Source organism: Leptinotarsa decemlineata, unplaced genomic scaffold (assembly GCF_025532065.1).
Source record: "Leptinotarsa decemlineata unplaced genomic scaffold, Ldec_3_MD MMD2_tig00002159_RagTag_RagTag, whole genome shotgun sequence".
Classification (NCBI taxonomy): Eukaryota; Metazoa; Arthropoda; class Insecta; order Coleoptera; family Chrysomelidae; genus Leptinotarsa; species Leptinotarsa decemlineata.
This window is the reverse complement of record NW_027412574.1, coordinates 5,093,172-5,112,563: the sequence shown is the minus strand read 5'-3', so window position 1 is coordinate 5,112,563 and position 19,392 is coordinate 5,093,172. Positions and strand designations below refer to the sequence as shown.

Here is a 19,392-nt window from a genome sequence, read left to right as displayed (position 1 = left end):
ATAGACACATCAACAAAATGAAAAAGGAAATGGACTCCTTTATGCAGGAAGCTCTCAAATCCGAAGACGAAGCAAATGAAATGATAAAAAATCAAGAAAAGCGTATAGAAGAAGCAAAGCAGTATATAAGTGAACTCAAACATAGCTTAGAAACATTCCAAAACAAATCAACAATATCAATATCCACTCAAACATCCAACCACTTAGTACAGAAATATACACAAACCAAAGAAACCGATACATGCATAAGTAGAAATATTGGTGTAAAACAAATTGTGTTTCCACCTCAAAAAGCCTGTCTAAATGAAACGAAAATAACGTCGGTTCCTATGCCGAATACACCCAAAACTCACTCTAGATTGGAATCCAAGAATCATCAAAAACCAAAGATACTATTTATATCAGGATCTCAAGGTAGAAATCTATTAAATAGCTTCAACAGACAGTCTCATAACTTCCACATTCAGTCTTTCTTAAAACCAGGTGCACCTGACAAAGTACTAGTTCAAACGGCACTCCATAACTCACGACATTTCACTAAGTTGGACACAGTCTTGTTATGGCCAAGTATGGCAAATGTACACCTCATTGAGGAATTCATTATGAAGTCAAAACACACAAATACAATTGTTATCTCTCAACCATACCATTATTATCGACAAAATTTAAACTCAGAAGTATATGAAAACAACTTATACTTCATGAAGAAAGTATTTTCAAACAAATTGAGTACATCGCACTTCTTCGACTGTAATTCGACTCTGAGAAAATCAAACTTAAATCGAAATGGGCAAGTGAACAACATTGGAAAATGGCACTTGGACACAGCTATCTTGATGCACATCAATTCGATGATGGAATTTACCAAAAAGGATGATCAAGGAAGAATGGGAAACACTACAGTCCCTACAAAACATGAATATGAAGTAAGACATGAAAGTAACAAATCGCCCACCAATCTAGAAAACTTAAAAAAGGAACAGCATTTTTTATATCCCCGCCTAAGTCAAGTAGCTCCCAAAAATTGATAGAAGAAACAAATGTTAATAGTGTGCGGTTGAGTGAAACAAAAACAATTAAACTGACAAGAAAAGACAACCTTATCCTTTCACTTCTTCTACTAAACATCCAGTCAATAAGGAATAAAATTGACGAACTTCTTATATTCGCTGAATCTCTAAATTGGCCAAACCTGGTCCTGGTCACTGAACACTGGCTGAATATGGAGGAACCCTGTTTCGTACCTAACTATATTGTTGCATCCAGATTCAACCGCCAGATTACTACACATGGAGGTACCATGATATTGGTAAACAAAAAAGTTACTGATATATTTCCACTTGAAAACATATCTAAATTCAACTACTTGCTCATAGAAAAAATATTCGAGTTTTCCATTGTTTATAACAGTTCAAATAATCTCTATATTGTATGCATCTACAGAGCACCTGGCACTGATTTAAAAGCTTTTTTGGACAGTCTCGAAAATCTATTATCGCAATTATCTATTCATGCCAAAATTATAGTAGCTGGCGACTTTAATATAAATTATTCTGATACAAAATCAAGAGAATTTCATGATTTAAACAACTTACTCCTATCATTTAACTTTTCGATGCATGTAAAAAAACCTACTAGAGTGTCTCAATATTCAGCTAGTACAATTGACTATGTATGTAGTAACTTCATTGACGATGTCACTGCTTCAGTTATTCCTGCAGGTCTTTCTGATCATGAGGCTGTTACTTTCTCCATTTCATTGAATACCCACAAAGAAAGCTCTAAAAAAAAATATGGCAGAATATATAGCAAGGAAAATTTCAATAATTTCCAAAATAGTTGTGAGAATACACACTGGAGTATTAGTCCTAATCCGACTGAAGCTCTATCGATGTTTCATAGACAATTGATTCAGCTTTTCAATGACAGTTTCCCGATGCGAAAATTAAAAAAATCATGCAAAAAACCGTGGATTACCAACGGTATCCGAATATCAGCCAAAAACTTGAGATCATTGCATATGCTCAGGAAATATAATAATAGTGAATTTCTCTCGACATATTTCAACAAGTATAGAAGAACTTATAGAGATGTTATCAAAAGCGCTAAAGAAAAATACTATAAATCCAGATTCGAAAAAAGCCGAAACACACCAAGAGAACACTGGGAAATAGTAAATGACTTGAGGGGAAAACATAATTCTTTATCACCTCCTATTAATATTGACCCAGATTTTCTCAACAATTATTACTGCACAATAGCTGAAAAAATCACCGAAAACTTGGATAATCATACTGATCCTTTAAATTACCTTCAAAATGAACTTCCATATAACTTTTTCATGGGGCCAACTGATATTCACGAACTGAGAGAAACATTCAAACAATTAAAAAATAAGAAATCGGGAGGAATAGATGAAATCTCCGTGAATATATTCGAAAGTTTACCTGATACTGCACTACATATCCTGGCAGAATGTATAAATAAGTCCTTCGAATTGGGGATTTTTCCATCCTTTTTGAAAGAAGCATTAGTAATCCCACTTCACAAAGGTGGTGCAAATGACGATCCATCAAATTACCGTCCAATTTCCCTTTTATCTACACTATCGAAGATCATAGAAAAACTCGTTAAACAGAGAATGATGAAGTTCTTACAGAAATATAACATATTGTCGCAATGTCAATTCGGTTTTCAAAATTCGAAAAGCACTACTGACGCTATATTTTCTTTTCTTGAAAATGTCTATCTCAGCCTGAATCACGGCGAGGTAGTTGCAGCGGTATTCTGTGATTTTTCAAAAGCATTTGATTGCGTGAATCACAGAGTACTGCTGAGTAAACTGCATCATTATGGATTCAGGGGAATTGTCTACAAATGGTTCGAATCATATCTTAGTGACAGGAAACAAATTGTGAAGATTTCCGGGAAGTGTTCGGATTATTCTCCTGTCAAATCAGGAGTTCCTCAGGGATCGGTACTCGGACCAATATTGTTTCTATTATACCTTAATGATCTAACATATTTACCAATCACAGGACGATTCACATTATTTGCGGACGATACCACTATCCTATGGCATGGAAAAAATGTGGATGTTCTAAAAACAGTTATTTCCAATGAACTCAGCGAAATCGAATCTTGGTGTAACTCAAATAATCTTTGTTTCAATGTGGAAAAAACTAATATAATTACCTTCAAATTCGAATTCGAAAACTTGGTCTTAGGAACACATCAAGTAGAAAACAAAACGAGCACTAAATTCCTGGGCATACACATTGACAGAAAGTTAGGGTTTGTGGAACATATAACGTCCTTGAAAAAAAGACTAGCATCGGGCTGTTATGCTATTAGAGTAGTGACAAACGAGCTTGGTACAGCTATTGGCAGAAACACATATTTTTCACTCATAGAATCCCATATTAGATACGGACTACCCTTTTGGGGTTTTTGTAGGAAAACCTTATGGAATTCTGTGTTCATTCTACAAAAGAGAGCAATCCGTTATTTGTACAAGGCCAAAGCAAGGGATCACTGTAGACCACTATTCATCAAGCATCAAATTCTTACGCTTACATGCCTTTTCATTATGGAGACTGTAAGCTTGATTCACAACCGACATTTATCAAATGATAACCCATTAAATCCCAGGCACACCAGAAATAACTGCCACATCTCCCTGCCAATACCTAGGTCGACTCAAATTAAAAATTCAATAATATACGAAAGCAAAAAAATCTACAATCATTTGCCTGAACATTTTAAAACAATCGGAAATAAAAAAAAATACAGGAAGGAGATAAAAGTATTTCTCATTTCAAAAGCGTATTATGACCTGCAGGAATATTACAATGACCATTTTTAATCATTTATATCTGCATAAAGATATAGGTATCAAATTCATGTCTAGATATTGTTTTGTAATTAGTTTCGAATATATGTGAGTGAATGTCATCATTCTATTTGTCATGGTTGTGCTTATTTATTAGGACATTTTATATGGACATTTTATTTATACATATGTGTGTATATATATGTGTATGTATATGTGTGTGTATATATATGTGTATATATGTGTATATAAATAATTATTCATCTTTACATTTTATATTTTCATATTTTTTGTCTCATATGTATTGGACACAGTGGATATCCACTTCATTGTTATTTATTCACTTTGTCAATAAGAATAATTATTCTTGGACAATAAAGTACAGTTTGATTGATTGATTGATTGATTGATTACCAGCTTCTTTTGGCCTGAATTGGATGATCTCGACATCAGGTTTCAACAGGTCGGTGCTACGTGCCACACAGCTCATGCCACATTGAATATTCTGCAAGAGCTATTTGAGGGCATGGTCACCTCACGTGGAAGTGACGTGAACTGAACACCGAGATCGGTGCGATTTGGCTTCGTTAGACTTTTTCTTGTGGAGTTATTTCAGGTCGCAGGTGTGTGCGAATAAGCCGCAAATCACAGCGGTCCTCAAAGCCAACATAACGCTAGTTGCACACACACCGATTTTGGACGGCCGACTTTGTACCGGTCGTCCAAATTCCAATAGTGAACCACATGTGGGAACGGGACCTGGCACACACGCCGACCGGTGATCGTCGCCGGTAAAATACCGGTGAGCAGCCGTTCACTGCCACTGTATCGCCGGCAGTACCGGGAAGTAGTGGCGTACATGACTAAATACACTCTTGCATACTCACCGGTTTTTTACCGACCATTCCAGTCTCGAATGCTCGGTGAAATTGTAGTTACTACGCATTAACTTCGTTTTGGTAGTGCGTGCTAATTACGACAACAAAGCAACTGATTGTTTGACCGATAAAAATCCGGTGAGTGTACAAGCACCCGCTACCAATAAAAAATCGGCCGATTTTATACTGGCCGTCCAAAATCGGTGTGTGTGCAACTAGCGCCAGAGTCATGGAAAATTGGACGTTTCAGATGCGTTCCACCCAGAGAAGCCAAGGCGGACATTTGAACGATGTTATATTCCACACATAATGACATCACAACCTTTGTTTTATTCAAATTTGAAGATATGAAGCGCTAAATAAAGACCCTACACTACCCGTGATAAATTTAGCTGACAATGTTAACATAATCAGTGAATTAGATTGAACTCAAACTACGTCGTTTTCTGAAATAAATTATAGACTACATATATCCATATAACAAAGCTACGTGGCCTTTAGCGATGTGAATAAATGAACATAGATCAATCTCCTATCTAATGTGACGCATACCTACCCCAAAAGCTTTCAGAAGAGCATCGATGGCATAAGGCATAACAACGGTGAACACAGAGCTGCCAGCGGTCACAAAACCGTTGACTTTTCCCAGGTACCTCTTGAAGTAGTGGCCAAGTATGGCTAGGGAGGGCGTGTACGCCAGAGAGCCTCCTAGACCGTACATGATGCCGTAAGTTATGCAGAGAGCGACGATGTTGTCCACGAAAAATGAAGACAGGAACATTCCACTAGAAGCAATGGCGCCTCCTAGGAAAGTGGTTTTTCTTAAGCCTATGTAATCGGTGAGCATCCCCGATACTGGAGAGACGAAGAAAGTAGTACCCATGGCAAAGGAGCCCACCAGAGCTGAAAAAAAAAATACAATTGAGAACGTCTTTTCGAGTATTATGCTGCTTTTAACAGTACAAATGGCTGCCAGTATGAGTAGATAGGTAGGTTTTTCCGAGGGTTTTTCATAATTATGCACAACTACCGAACCGAAACGGGTTCGCCTACATTTTTTTTGTCATAGTTTCGCATTAGTTTGTAACTGATAATAGTGACGTTTGATAGAATTTAGTGGAAAAAATATGTTCATAACTATCAATTTCAATCTCGAAATAGTTAAGAACCTATCTTCTCAAAGACAGTAACAAACAAAAATTGCGACTTTAACCTTCAAAGTTATCCACTACGTAAAACATAACCAAAGTAATGGGCTGCTTGCATGTTTCGCAAAAGCTAATGAACCCTTCTATTTATCGCTACACAGATATTTCTTTAAACAAAAATTATATACTACATACTACATCCTGTGAATGCTATCTGATTCAATTCCATAACGAATGTTTGGAATACAAACTGAATAGAGACAAGTGTTTTTTTATTATGAAGTGTTCATACATACAGGGTGGGTAATAGAAAACTTGACGAGGAGGTTTTGGGTAGTAAACTTGCAAATCCTAAAAAACGCTCAGACAGGTCGATTTTTATTGGGAGGGGGACAGTTTTTTTTTCCATTTAGAGTGTCATCACTTCAACTCCGGAGCAGAGGGGTGAACAACCCTTGAAATTTTAATAGAGAATAGGGGGCGAGTCATACATCATTTGAAAGATCTTGGAATTCTCTAAACAATAGTGTACATTTTTTTAAATTTGCACGTATTCAAAAAATTTTCTCCGATAATTAACTTTTTCAATATTGTTAATAGCAACAAATTGTTGTACGCCACTGCTCAGTTGGAATGTATTTGAAACTTTTTCATTTGTTTCTTACACTACTTTTTTGTTGATTTTTCAGTTCTTCTCTGATAAGAGGACTATTACAATTGAGAAATGGTTAAATATGGTCATTTGCATGTTAAAAGTGATATCACTTTTCATCATTATGAGACCAGAATAAGTCTTAGTAATAGACGTCCTCTCCAGCATCCAAATAGATATTGGAACAATCCCATCTTTTTTTTTATTTCATGTATTACTTTTTTTTTGTTTCAGCTTAGGTGGAATCTTTTTGAGGTTGAGTGGAAGAACAACTCAGTAGCACTTGTGCTAACTAAGTTGAACTTCGCCTTTTGTTATGTCAGCAACTAGCTCTCTAATTTATTTAAATATTTGTATGTAACTACAGCTGGGTAATAATAAAGACGATTATTATTATTATTATCTATATTATTACTAGTAGTGAGTGCAGTAAAGTGTTGCTAAAGAAACAATAGTTTACATAACTGCAGAGAGGGTTGAGTTGATTGAACTATACTATGGAAATAGACGTTGTGCTGCGAGAGCCGCTGAACTGTTCAATCAACAACATGGGAAGAATGTGTCGCGACAGTATGTTTTTGATTTAATTGCAAAATTTCGCACAACTGGATCTGTAGCAAATAAAAAACGGCAAATCGAACCACCAGTAACAAATGTGACGACACAAGTGGCAATTCTGAGCCATGTTGAGCTTGACCATCCTTTGAGCACAAGAAAGTTAGCATTTGTTTTCGAGGTGTCACGAACTAGCACTCGGCGTATTTTAAAATCCCACAAAATGCATCCTTACAAGATTGAATTAACGCAAAAACTGAATGAAGATGATTTCGATCGACGCTTGCAATTTTGCGAGTTGGTTAGTGAACAAGCGGTGGAAATTCCACATTTTGTTTTCAACATTTGCTTCAATGATGAATGTTTTTTTTTTCTAAATGGCACAGTTAATCGCCATAATATTGGGCTGATTCAAATCCTCACATTTTTCATGAAGTGCATACTCAACGTCCACAAAAATTAAATCTGTGGGCTGGAATTTTTGGTGACCGTATTGTTGGCCCATTGTTTTTGTAAGGCAATTTAACTGGACAAATGTATCTGGAGCTTCTGGAAGATACTATTAATCCCCTTCTCACTGATATCATTGAAAATGATCACAATTATCGGAAGGATCTGTTAATATTTCAACAAGATGGGGCTCCTCTGCACTATGCTCTGCCTGTTCGGCAGTATTTAGGTCGGACTTTTTCGGATCACTGGATTAGGAGGCGGGGCACTATCGAATGGCCATCACGATCACCAGACTTTTCGCCGTTAGATTTCCTTCTGTGGGGTCATTTGAGAAGCAGAATTTACTGTACTGCATCACTCGAATATTTACGGCAAAGAATCACAAATTAATATCGTCAAATCACTCCAGAAATGCTCCACAATGTTCGAGAACGTTTGCAGCAGAATCTCTATTATTGCATGGAAGCTGGAGGTGGCCATTTTGAGTATATGCTGACATGAGAATAAAGTACGTAACTTCAACTCTAAATTTAATATGGTTCGTCCAAATTAAAAAAAATGTTCACCGTTGTTTAGAGAATGCTAAGATCATTGAAACGATGTGCGACTCGCCCCCAGTTCCCTATTTAAATTCCAAGGGTTGTTCACCCCTCTGCTCCGGGGTTGAAGTGACGACGCTGTAAATGGGAAAAACTGATCCCCTCCCAATAAAAATCGACCTGTCTGAGCGTTTTTAGGATTTGCAAGATTAGTACCCAAAACCTCCATGTCAAGTTTTCGATGGCCCACCCTGTATAAAAGTATTTGTTTCTAAAGTATTTTTATATCGTTAAATCCAAAGTTTATATGAAAATAGCTGTTTCGAGGGGGCTTTTCTTCCAGTTTGTGTCTGAAAGTTAGGTACTTTTTTGCATGATATATAGAGTTACTTTTTTGAAACTGATTGCTTTCTTACTTTCTTTGGAATATTTTCACATTTTATGTATAAAGATGGAAAAGTAGAAAGCTAAAACCTCTCTTTTCCAAAAATACACAGGGTATATTTGAATACCCCTCGATGCAAATAATTTGCTTTTATTTTTTGACGTTACGTTTGGAACACCTTGTATATATACACGCATGTACTTTTGTACATGCGTGTATATTTTCAATAAAATTTTTTAAATAAAATTCTAAAAGGTTTTAAAATACTAGAGTAGCGCCGCGAAAGAACACTCTGTAGGTTTATTAAATATCCTCACACATGCCAATTCATTCATTTCGTCTGCGAGTCTGCGAATCTTACGGAAAAAAAGTAGCTACGGAAAAAACAGTATCGTATGTTTCGGTCGATGGAACAGTGACTGTAGATTTTGGATATATTGGATGAATAGTGCCTATTACGTATCGTTATTAACCGATTCTTCACTATTTCATTCCCAATCGGTGAATTTCATTTTGGGTCATAGTATTTTCTAGATATCGCCGAATTTTCTTTAAAAATAGAGGATAAGTCTATGGTATATTAGTATTCAACGTCTCAGGGTTGCGTCGGGTTTATGCACATGAGGTAAGTTGCCGAAAATTATATTCCGTTTTATACCACGTTTTGTCTCGATCATACCGTAACACTTTCAATGGCTTTTTAGGATTTTATGATACCGTTTTGACTTGTATTTCCCCGAGGAATAGGAGTTTGTGGTAGTCTCCGAGGTAATAAAAAGGTTAGATACTATTTTTTTGGAACTAGGAAGAACGAGCTCTATTTATCTTCGATCCAACATAAGACAGCTGACACGGGAACTGATGAAGTCTTACCCTATCTCGTGGAACGTCCCGATTGGATTCGCTGAAGGATATAGTGATAAGTACCACCCAGTGGATGTTTCTTTATTTTTTTTTGCCTAGTGCGCACACATAAGGAAAACATTTGCTGTGCATGAACAAGCCGAGTATTTTTTCCTTACAGCTTTATAGAATTTATATATACTTGTTTAGATTGATTTAGTTTTATTAATAAGTAGGTGCGTTCTAAGATAAAGACTGATTTTTATAGACTTTATTCTGGAACCGTTCTCTCGAGAGCTTTTCTTTGCCTTCACCTCTAAATTTTGTATAATTTGTATTATAATATTGTTACGTTTTCCCCCGTGGGTTGACCAATAATTGACTACACTGAATAATCAAACTTAACTTTATTTCACTTTGAATACAACAAACATTTCAACTAAAAATTTCAACTATCATTTTAATGTCTATCGCCTTAGGTACTAGATCACTTCGCGTACCGCACTATAAGGTCCATTTGACTGTGTACTTGACTGTCTCGATACGCTCATAGCCAGCGTTTAAATATCGTAATCGAACATCGTAGAATTTTCGCGGAAGTTCCATCGACATCGGTAGCATGACTCTCACTGCTTCCCGAGCGGCAGGTAACATTGGGCATCCCCGCGCTCTTAGCTACGTCACGTTTGGTTTATAGTTACCAGTGGCGGCCGGCGTTATTTCCTTTCGGGCATGATTTATAACAATATATTTACTGCTGTTATAGAGTCCTATTTATACCATTCACCTATTTTTTTAATTTCAAGTAAGCAAGTAAGCCAATTGGATTTAATGATTTCAGCTTTAAGAGAGGTGTATGTTTTATTTTGTTGTAAATCACATGGCGCCCTCTCATGCATTTTCATAATAATAATAAGACCCACACCCGACTCTACTGAGATATTAATCGATGCATACACCTAAACTGTTCTATCGCTAAGAAAAGCAGGTAACACTTTCATATATAAGTTATTTCCCGTAAAAATTGCACCATCCCAGAAATTTTGATCTACTCCACCATTAGGGTTGTCATAAGTTGATAAATGAAAAGGGATTCACGTTTTTATATTCAGCATAAAAAGTGGAAAACTAATAACTCACTCAATTTTGCCATATTCACTACAAGGCTGTGAAAGATTTGTTCCTACTTGTTACAAGAATATTACAAATACTACGTACATTGAAATGGTATCATGTCGTGTTGCTTTGAACCAAGTTTTTCGTTCATCAAATTCACATAACACTTTCATGAAAGCATTTTGAAGTGAAACCTCTTTACGTGCGTTTGGCTAGGGGAGTAAGCTGGTGATTGCGTGACGAGAGCCTTACGAAAAGTGTGATCGGGTGAGGCGAACGGAAGTTGAGAGGGAGGTATAAGTTAGTGAAGATAGAAAGAGAGAGAGTTACGTTTCGTATATTAGTCTAAGGGCAAGAGAGACAGGTGCGAGCACACATTCACGGTCGAGTTAGCACTGAAGAATCAAGAGAAAACTATCATACGTTGCCACAAATTGTAGTAAGAGATTTCAATGTCAATTTCGCGTCTGAAGATGGACAACTCTTTGTAAACTTTTCTTAGATAAATTAGAAGTATAAATGAATAATAACCAAACCGAGCCTCTACCACAAGACATGAAACAACAGTAGATGTGGTTTTCTCTAGATATTTTTCTAATTTTCATTCGAAAACATATGAATCCTATTAAAAATACCATAAGCCTATTGTCTCGGTCTTACAATCAACCACAGTAATTACGGATGTATCCGATAATGAAAATAATACATAAAAATTAAAAATATATTAAAAATGTTAATTTATCAATAAAAACCTATAATATTTAAAAATTTGTAGAAAATGAATATATAGGGTGACAATTTGAAAACTTACAATGGCTATATCTGACCAACCAGATAAAATATAAAAAATCACCGAAAACAACTTCTATAATAGGGAGGAGGAGGAATCAAAATGATGTGGAAACTAACATATTTTCATTTATCCTCTCACCCCCAGCCACCTCAACTTTATATTCTTGAATGACAACCCCTACTTGTGATACTTTATCTAAAAGCTCTTTAGAAATGCTCTTCAATGGTACCCTACAAAGCTACATTTGATGTAGTAAGTTTTGGTTTATTAAATAAAACACTATTTATTCAATTCGAAATTTCATTTTCTTTTACTAATTTACGAAATGTTTAAAAACTTACTTATTAATATCGTATTAATAGTGCACCTGCACTATTTTTGTTTAATTTTTGATACATTTGATTTTCATTTTTAAACATAAACGAGAATCAGAATTTTTATCTGCAACAATAGGGAACAACACAGCTAAACATGTGGAAATGATTTTTATTTATGGTAGAGAATATCACTGTTTGTTAAAAAACTAAATTATTCAATCAGAGGTACCCGGAGAGAAATATAAGTCACTTGTACATTCGCCACCAAGTAGCCAAATTTCAAGAAACTGGAACTGTCACGAATAAAAAATGAGATCAAACAAGATTACTGGACAAATCAACGCAAATAATTGAAGTACTCGGATATTTTGCAATGAATCATACTTTATCGACTCGTCAGGCAGCTACAGCAACCGGATTATCCCGCGAATCTGTTAGAGAAGTACTTAAATTATATAAATTTCATCTATATTAAATGCAAATCCTTCAAGAATTTGGTGACTATGATACCGACAGAACAATTGAATTTTGTGAAATTATGACAGCTAGAATTATCGCAGAACCTTGGCTCATCAAAAATATTTGCTTTGGTAGCAAGTGCACTTTTTATTTAATTGGGCACCAAATAAACAAAGCTGTCGTTACTGAAGTATGACGAGAACCCACGACAATTTTGAGAAGGGAATGCGCAATAGCCCGAAAAAGTTAATGTTTGGGCTGGTATATTTGGAGATGCAATTATTTGCCCATTATTGTCACATTATTGGTCCATAATTTATGCTCACACGCTAGAAAGATCTATCATACACGGCAATTTATCTTTATTAGGAAATTCATTACATTTCCCACGGGGTGGCGCACCTCCTCAATACGTAGTTCCAGTTGAACAATGTTTAGATGATAATTATGCTAATCAATGGATTGACAGAAGGGGTCCTATTGAATGACCTCCTAGATCCCCGGACCTATCTCCTCTTGATTTCTTCCACTGGTGCCACCTAAAATGTGTTGTTTTTAAGACGCATCCTGACTTAATAGAGCAACTGAAGGGGGTTGCCCTTCAAGACTATGAAGTTGAGGTGGCTGGGTTCGAGGTGGTAAGTGAAAACAAGTTAGTTAACACATCATTATATTTCCCCCTCCCTATAATGGAATATGTTTTCAGCGAGTTTTTATATTTTATTTGGTTGCTCAGATGTGGCCATTGTAAGTTTTCAAATTGTCACCCTGTATGTAAATGTATATACATGTGTGTATTATACATATCTAAAACACACTCGCTTTTTTGTCGTAGAGATGGTGGTGCTTTTAGTACGTCTCCATATAATGTTTGCTTTCGTTATTTCTCCAATGAATTTCTCATAGAAATAGCAAAATATACAACTCAAATTTCATTCAATATCTGATAAAAAACTAACATTGGATGGCAGAACCTGAAAATTGATCTGGTGTTGTCTTGCTGATGGAATACAACCCACAAAAACATTCGCGCCATGTGGCTACTCTGATTGTATTGAAGTGTTTTCGGAAGTGCACATGAGTATTGCTATTACTCGATTTGTAAAGCTGGGAAAATGAAACAACGGTAATATTGAAACATTTCAGAATGCCACTCTGAGATCATCTTTGAAATCCTTGTAACCACTGAGGTTTCTAAGAAACCACACCCGATTTTGTGTTTTTAAAATGACACCCTCAGAAAATTCCTACTTTCTTTAGAGTATCCATGCCATTATAAATTCTGTCACAAATCATTTTCCATACAGGATGTCGCAGAATTCAGTTGAAACGCGATATTTTCATCATGACAAGAGTTCCACAAATGAAACAAAGTCAGTTTAGAAAGACTTTGACATGCTCTTCTGAGAACATTTTATAAAAACTATCCCCTTCTTTAGTTTTTGTCACTGTCATTGTTGACATCGTTGAAAAAATCTGTTGAAATATGTTTTTCCGTTCACGAGCTTTCGCCCCACTACGAACGACAACCCTCAAAAATGTAAATTTGGGCGAGCTGAGGGTTAAAGAGGTCTCAGTTTTCTACGTGCGTCTCCTAGAATTGTTATTAACTATTTGCAATCGACTTATAGCGAATATGTTGCTTGTGTACGGAGAATCTCAGAAAAATTATCGAGTAAGGAACGTTTTTCTCATCTACCGTCACATGTAATTTTTCGTAGAGTGAAAAAAAATATGCTCAACATCGAGCACCAGTCAGAAGTGAATAAAATGAAATTAGTGTTCTGATATATGCTGAATTAAAGATACATATTTCAGTTCGAATGTTCAGAGAATAAAAAAAAAACTTATCATGTTCATTTGATGCACGTTTACGGTTCACAGACTTTAAACGAAGACTAGAATTCATCTCGTGCCTCGAAGTCTTGTTACATGATAATCCAAGTATCCTGAATCGAATCTGCTAGAGTGATGGAAACACGTTTCATAATAATGTTGTGGTCAACACACACAACGCCCATTACTGGTTCAATCACGATTCTCATTTGATAAAAGAAACTCGTTTCCAAACAATATGGAATGTGAACATATGGTGAATGGACCATATTATTACGCTGGTACTTCACCAGGACCACGAGATTTTCTGCTGAACACCTTGCCCGAAATATTAGAAAATATCCTTTTGTTCGAACGACCAATGATGATATGACAACAAGATGGTGCTTCGCCTCATTATTCGCTCAAAGATAGATAGGAAATAGGGGTCCAATGAGTTGGCCAGCTCGATCAACTAGATTTTATCTATGAGGTTATTCAAAAGAAATGGTGTACAAAGTGCCTTCAGCAGTGCCTTCACATCAGCTACAATTAAATCGTCCTGCACTAGGGAACTCATGAGACGATGATACTAAAGTTGTACGGTATCAGGTGGCGCACAATTGGAACTTTTTTGTATTTCATGTAAGTTAATGAAATTTTTGATATGTTTGGTTGAAAATAACTGTTCGGATTCGGATTACAAAAATATTGCCTCTCTCTCTTTATAATAACGGGGTCACTCAAGTGAAGTATACAATTGTTAGGAGTACAATGTGGCACACGTACCGACAAAGTCCTAGGCTCACATGAGAGGCAAGGGGTAAGGCGTTTTTCACCTGAACTTGGGCATGTTATATGCACCTCTCCGGAATATTATTATTATTCTGACTCCCACACCGGACTATGTGTTTGTGGAGTTGTTTCCAGACTTTGTATACAGGTGGCGCGGTGGTCATTATACTGAATCAACTGCAAATAGAGCTCACGTCTAGTTGGAATTATTTTGTTTGTTTGGGATATCAGACGGTTCACTCCGTCTGAAATGACCTGCCCGGTACTGCCGAGGAGCAAGTACTCCCAAACCAGCCTAACAGTGGTCGTCCCGATCAAATGAAATCAATTTCTACCTTGCATATACAGTGTGGTCCACTAAGTGTGCAACATATAGGAAACTTTTTTATTATCGATTTCTTAGAAAAATTTATTCTTGACAAAAATTGGTGCATGTTCCAAAACTATACCAAGTTTACCTGAAATGGCTTTGTGACAAACACCATACAGGATTGGCCAAAAAATATAAAGTTCGTTCAAGAGTAAAGTACCCTTATTTCAAAAAATTTTGAAATATGTTGAAGAGAAAAGTTGCTTAGAATTAAAAGTTATGTTCAGATACGAAGTCATGGCCTGTTATTCGATTTTTTTTTCTTTTGGAAAATTTTGAATTACCCCCGTATGATACATATTTTGAATATTTTTATTTAATATGTATTTGAAGTAGCTTGAAGTATTTTGGAGTAGTTTGGAGTATTTTTTATCAAATTAAAGTGTATTTGTGAAATTTATTTGGATTTGTATTTTTTTAGGTGACCGTCAACTTCATGTTTGTTGCAACGATATTTAACAGAACTCTAGAATAAAACAAATACTCTTTTTAACAAGGCAAATACTTTACCAAGTATAATGTTCATATGAATAAACTGTCAAAATCTATCGCGGATAGTCATGAACAAAAAAGAACCAATAAGCGATAGTACAGAAAAATACAGTAGGTAATTTAACAACTTAACAGGTGCTAACAATGAAAATTATCGAAGTGTCTCTGTATGTCCACCTTCTCTTTCGATGCATCTAATTGTTCGCTCATGAAATTCGTTTAATGTAGATCGCAACACATTAGCCGGAATATTTCTGCAAAGCACTCGTATTGAAGTTTCAAGCTCATCAACATTATTAAAGGGGCGATCTCTGTAGACTTTTTGTTTTAAGTATCCCCATAAGAAATAATCTAGAGGTTTAAGGTCTGGAGAACGAAGAGGCCATCGAGGATCGGTATTTCGTCCTAACCATTTATTACGAAATGTCCTATTCAGCCACTGAGAAACATTTCCAGTAAAATGGGCAGGACATCCGTCATGTTGGAACCATAACTTTTGTCGTTCTTCTAATACCATATCATCCAAAAACTCTCATATTTCAGTTTCCAAAAAGTTCAAGTACCTGTCACCAATCAAATTCTCGCGAAAAAAAAACCGGACCTAGTAATTTATCATTTATCTCACCATTCATCTCGCTATGATAATTTCGCGATTCCCAGCTTTCGGAAACAATATATAGGGTGCTTGGTAAAACCAGTCAAGTTTTGATTTGTATTTGTTCCTCGATGAGTGAATTATGACTGTTGAATTTATGGATGTTTAAATTTTCCCAGATGTCCATACGGTTTCCCTTATTGACTTGTTTTATGAGTTTTATGTTACCTGAGGTAACCCAAATACAAAGCCAATAGCCAAATGGCTATTGGCTTCATCACCGAGGTGCAGCCAAGTGTAAATATGGGCAACACTTATTTGCCGAAAGCAAGATATATACCTATTGCCGAAAGAAATATATATACCTATAAATATATATATATATATATATATATATATATATATATATATATATATATATATATATATATATATATATATATATATATATATATATATATATATATATATATATATCTAGAAAGGTTAATGCAGTCAAGCTGCTGGAAAATAATTCCATGAAAATCAAAAAATTAATAGATAAGTACTTTTTGATCATCCCCATATTGATTTCAATTTAAGAGCCACCAGTAGACAGCTGTTTCAGACTATTGGGCATCGTCAGTACCGGGCAGGCGGTACCACCTATGTTTCGCTTGCGTTTACGCAGCTATTTTTATCAAGTATTTTCTTGATTTTTCTCATTTTGTCTTCAATCGAGGACCGAGGACCGAGGATATATATATATATATATATATATATATATATATATATATATATATATATATATATATATATATATATATATATATATATATATATATATATATATATATATTGATTGATGCAACTAATTTTCCTTTATTTTGAGTATTTCAATATTAAATTCTACAAAAAGGATTTGAAGCTTTATATCTTTTATTAATTATCTGCGAGCGCTTTCGACAGTTGGTAGTACTGTCATCATCTGATGGCATTTGAGGAGTGCCATATATATATATATATATATATATATATATATATATATATATATATATTTATAGGTATATATATTTATTTCAGCTTCAATATCATTCTGGAGACATAATCTGTTGATTTCTAGTTATATTATTTCTCAGTGTAAATGGTGATACTGATGAATAAATAAATAAATGAATACGTAAAACAGAACTGAAAAAATGAATAAGACACCGATAACTTTTTTAATTGAAATAAGACAATAGACAGTCTTCATAAATACAAAATTCAAAGCAGTGTTTGAAACCTGTCAGCTACAAATGAGGCCTTCCAAGAATGCCAAGAAAATAAATCATCATTTAGTCTTTACATGTTTTTACACTGTTGTACTTATCTTTGAATATTAACAAGGGTCATTAGATACAAAGTATATTCTTGTTCTTGACTACAAGTCAGTTCCATAGAAAAGCTCGAATCAGACAAGTTTCACAATATAATTGTTCGTATGTTCTGTACCAGAACTCTATTCAGTGTGGATCCACATTGTAAGCTAACGATCTTCAACATCACAATCTCCGGGATTTGTTTCCGTTTCATCAATCAAAAGGATTTATTCTATTATTGAATGGGAGACGCTGTGATCATTAAATAACTAATACATCATTCTTGAGAAAAGATCAACAGATTCTACTCAGAATTTTAATAAGAGAAGATGATGCAACGAAAAGTGAGGTTACTATTCAGTAGATTCGTTTTTGTTTTTGAGATCCTCTCATTTAAAAAAAAATCGTACATTTTATAAAAATAATATTGAATTAAATAGCTAACGATGAAATCACCAAGTATTTTGTATATGCGTTATTTTCTATAAAATTATGATACTTCCCAATCTCTTTCAATATTGGCGACTGGATGACAAAGGTGTAGAAACTAAGTTTTTGCAATCTCTTTTTTTGTTTCATGCAAATTCAAACGGAACAGACATACCTACGATATTTAATTTATCGCCAAATGTATTTGATTGAACACTTAATATGGACGCCCTAAATCCTAAGAGTACTAGACATACACCCACGTATATTTGAAATATATGTGATACTCACCTAAAGCAGTGAGAAAAACAATCAACGAGGGAAATTATTATACCAAAATAATATATTATCGCATTTAGTTTGAAATGATGTGGGAAGTCCAACAAGAAATATAAAAATATAATACACAAAAGTGCATTAAAATAGGGGTTCAAGAGTTATAATGTTGACATGATTTCAAATATTTACGATTCAAAATTGTTGAGAACGCATAAAGGCGTTTCGATTTTGTCTATAAAATGAAATTATATGATATTTACGAGCAATATTTTGATTTGTTTGATTTTTTTATATAGACGTCCGTCAAGACTATTTTTAAATTAATTTATTGTATACTGCTGTAGAGGGTTTTCATTAAACATGCGGCAAATATTTAAGGACTATTCCTTGGACTATTCTAAGGATATTTGTCCTTAGGGCGCTTTGTTTCGAAGATACGGTGCGAAAAATAATTTCGACAATAACAATTTATTACCAAAAATAACATTTAATATTTCTTATTCTACAAGAACTGTGAAAATTACTACCCCGCTCGGATGCAAGAATCCAATCTTCTCCTTATCAACTTCCGAACTCTTTCACAAACACCAGGATCGTTTCTAATTACGTTACACCCAGCAAACTGAATGTCTGCAGCCGTTTGTAGTAAACGGAATGTTGTTGATAGGTACCAACGGAATTGTTAGATTTTTTATTAATTGGTAGGTCCAATGTACTACTACGCTATACTTTTATTTCGGCTACGTTAATAATTTTAAAATTACCAAAATTGTTATTGGCGAAATTCTTTTTCGCCCCGCATCTTTGAAACAAAGCGCCCTATCAAGGTGTTTCCAACACCTTCAGCTGAAGGTGTTGGAAACAAGGGAAAACATTTTTCATTCTTTGTCTTACTATGAATATTGAAATCAACAACCGGTATAGTAACTTTTTAATTTCACATAGTAGTATTTTTCATAGGTTTTCAAGGATGTCAAAACAATCGGAAAATTATCCCACGGTTTTTCTTCGAAACTCCATCAGTTATCCCTGACTGGTTTGTAAAATGAATCTAAAAATTTATCAATAATCAATCATGGAAGTTGATTTTAGTGTAACTTGAATTGATAGATCATGAATTATGTATAGAAGAGAGGGTGCGAATGGATTATACTTTCCGCTATAGTGTGGCGGAAACTGTCTCATTATTTCTATAATAAAACTTCAAATATTTCCGAAAAAGAAAACAACAAGCTTATAAGATGAATTTCAAACATTACAAATGATAATTGTACGAACTGTCAGTCTCTATTATGAGAATTTTAAAA

The 19,392-nt window shown here is 34.9% G+C and overlaps 1 protein-coding gene across 1 annotated transcript in view; it reads right to left on the bottom strand.

Moving 5' to 3' along the window:
• Positions 1–19,392, bottom strand: part of kar (monocarboxylate transporter 10-like protein kar) — a 107,509-nt gene that overhangs the window by 43,712 nt on the left and 44,405 nt on the right. Inside the window, exon 2 of the mRNA XM_023156504.2 lies at positions 5,267–5,613. Within this exon, the coding sequence (XP_023012272.1) occupies positions 5,267–5,613 (347 nt within the window). The remainder of the gene's footprint in view (positions 1–5,266; positions 5,614–19,392) is intronic.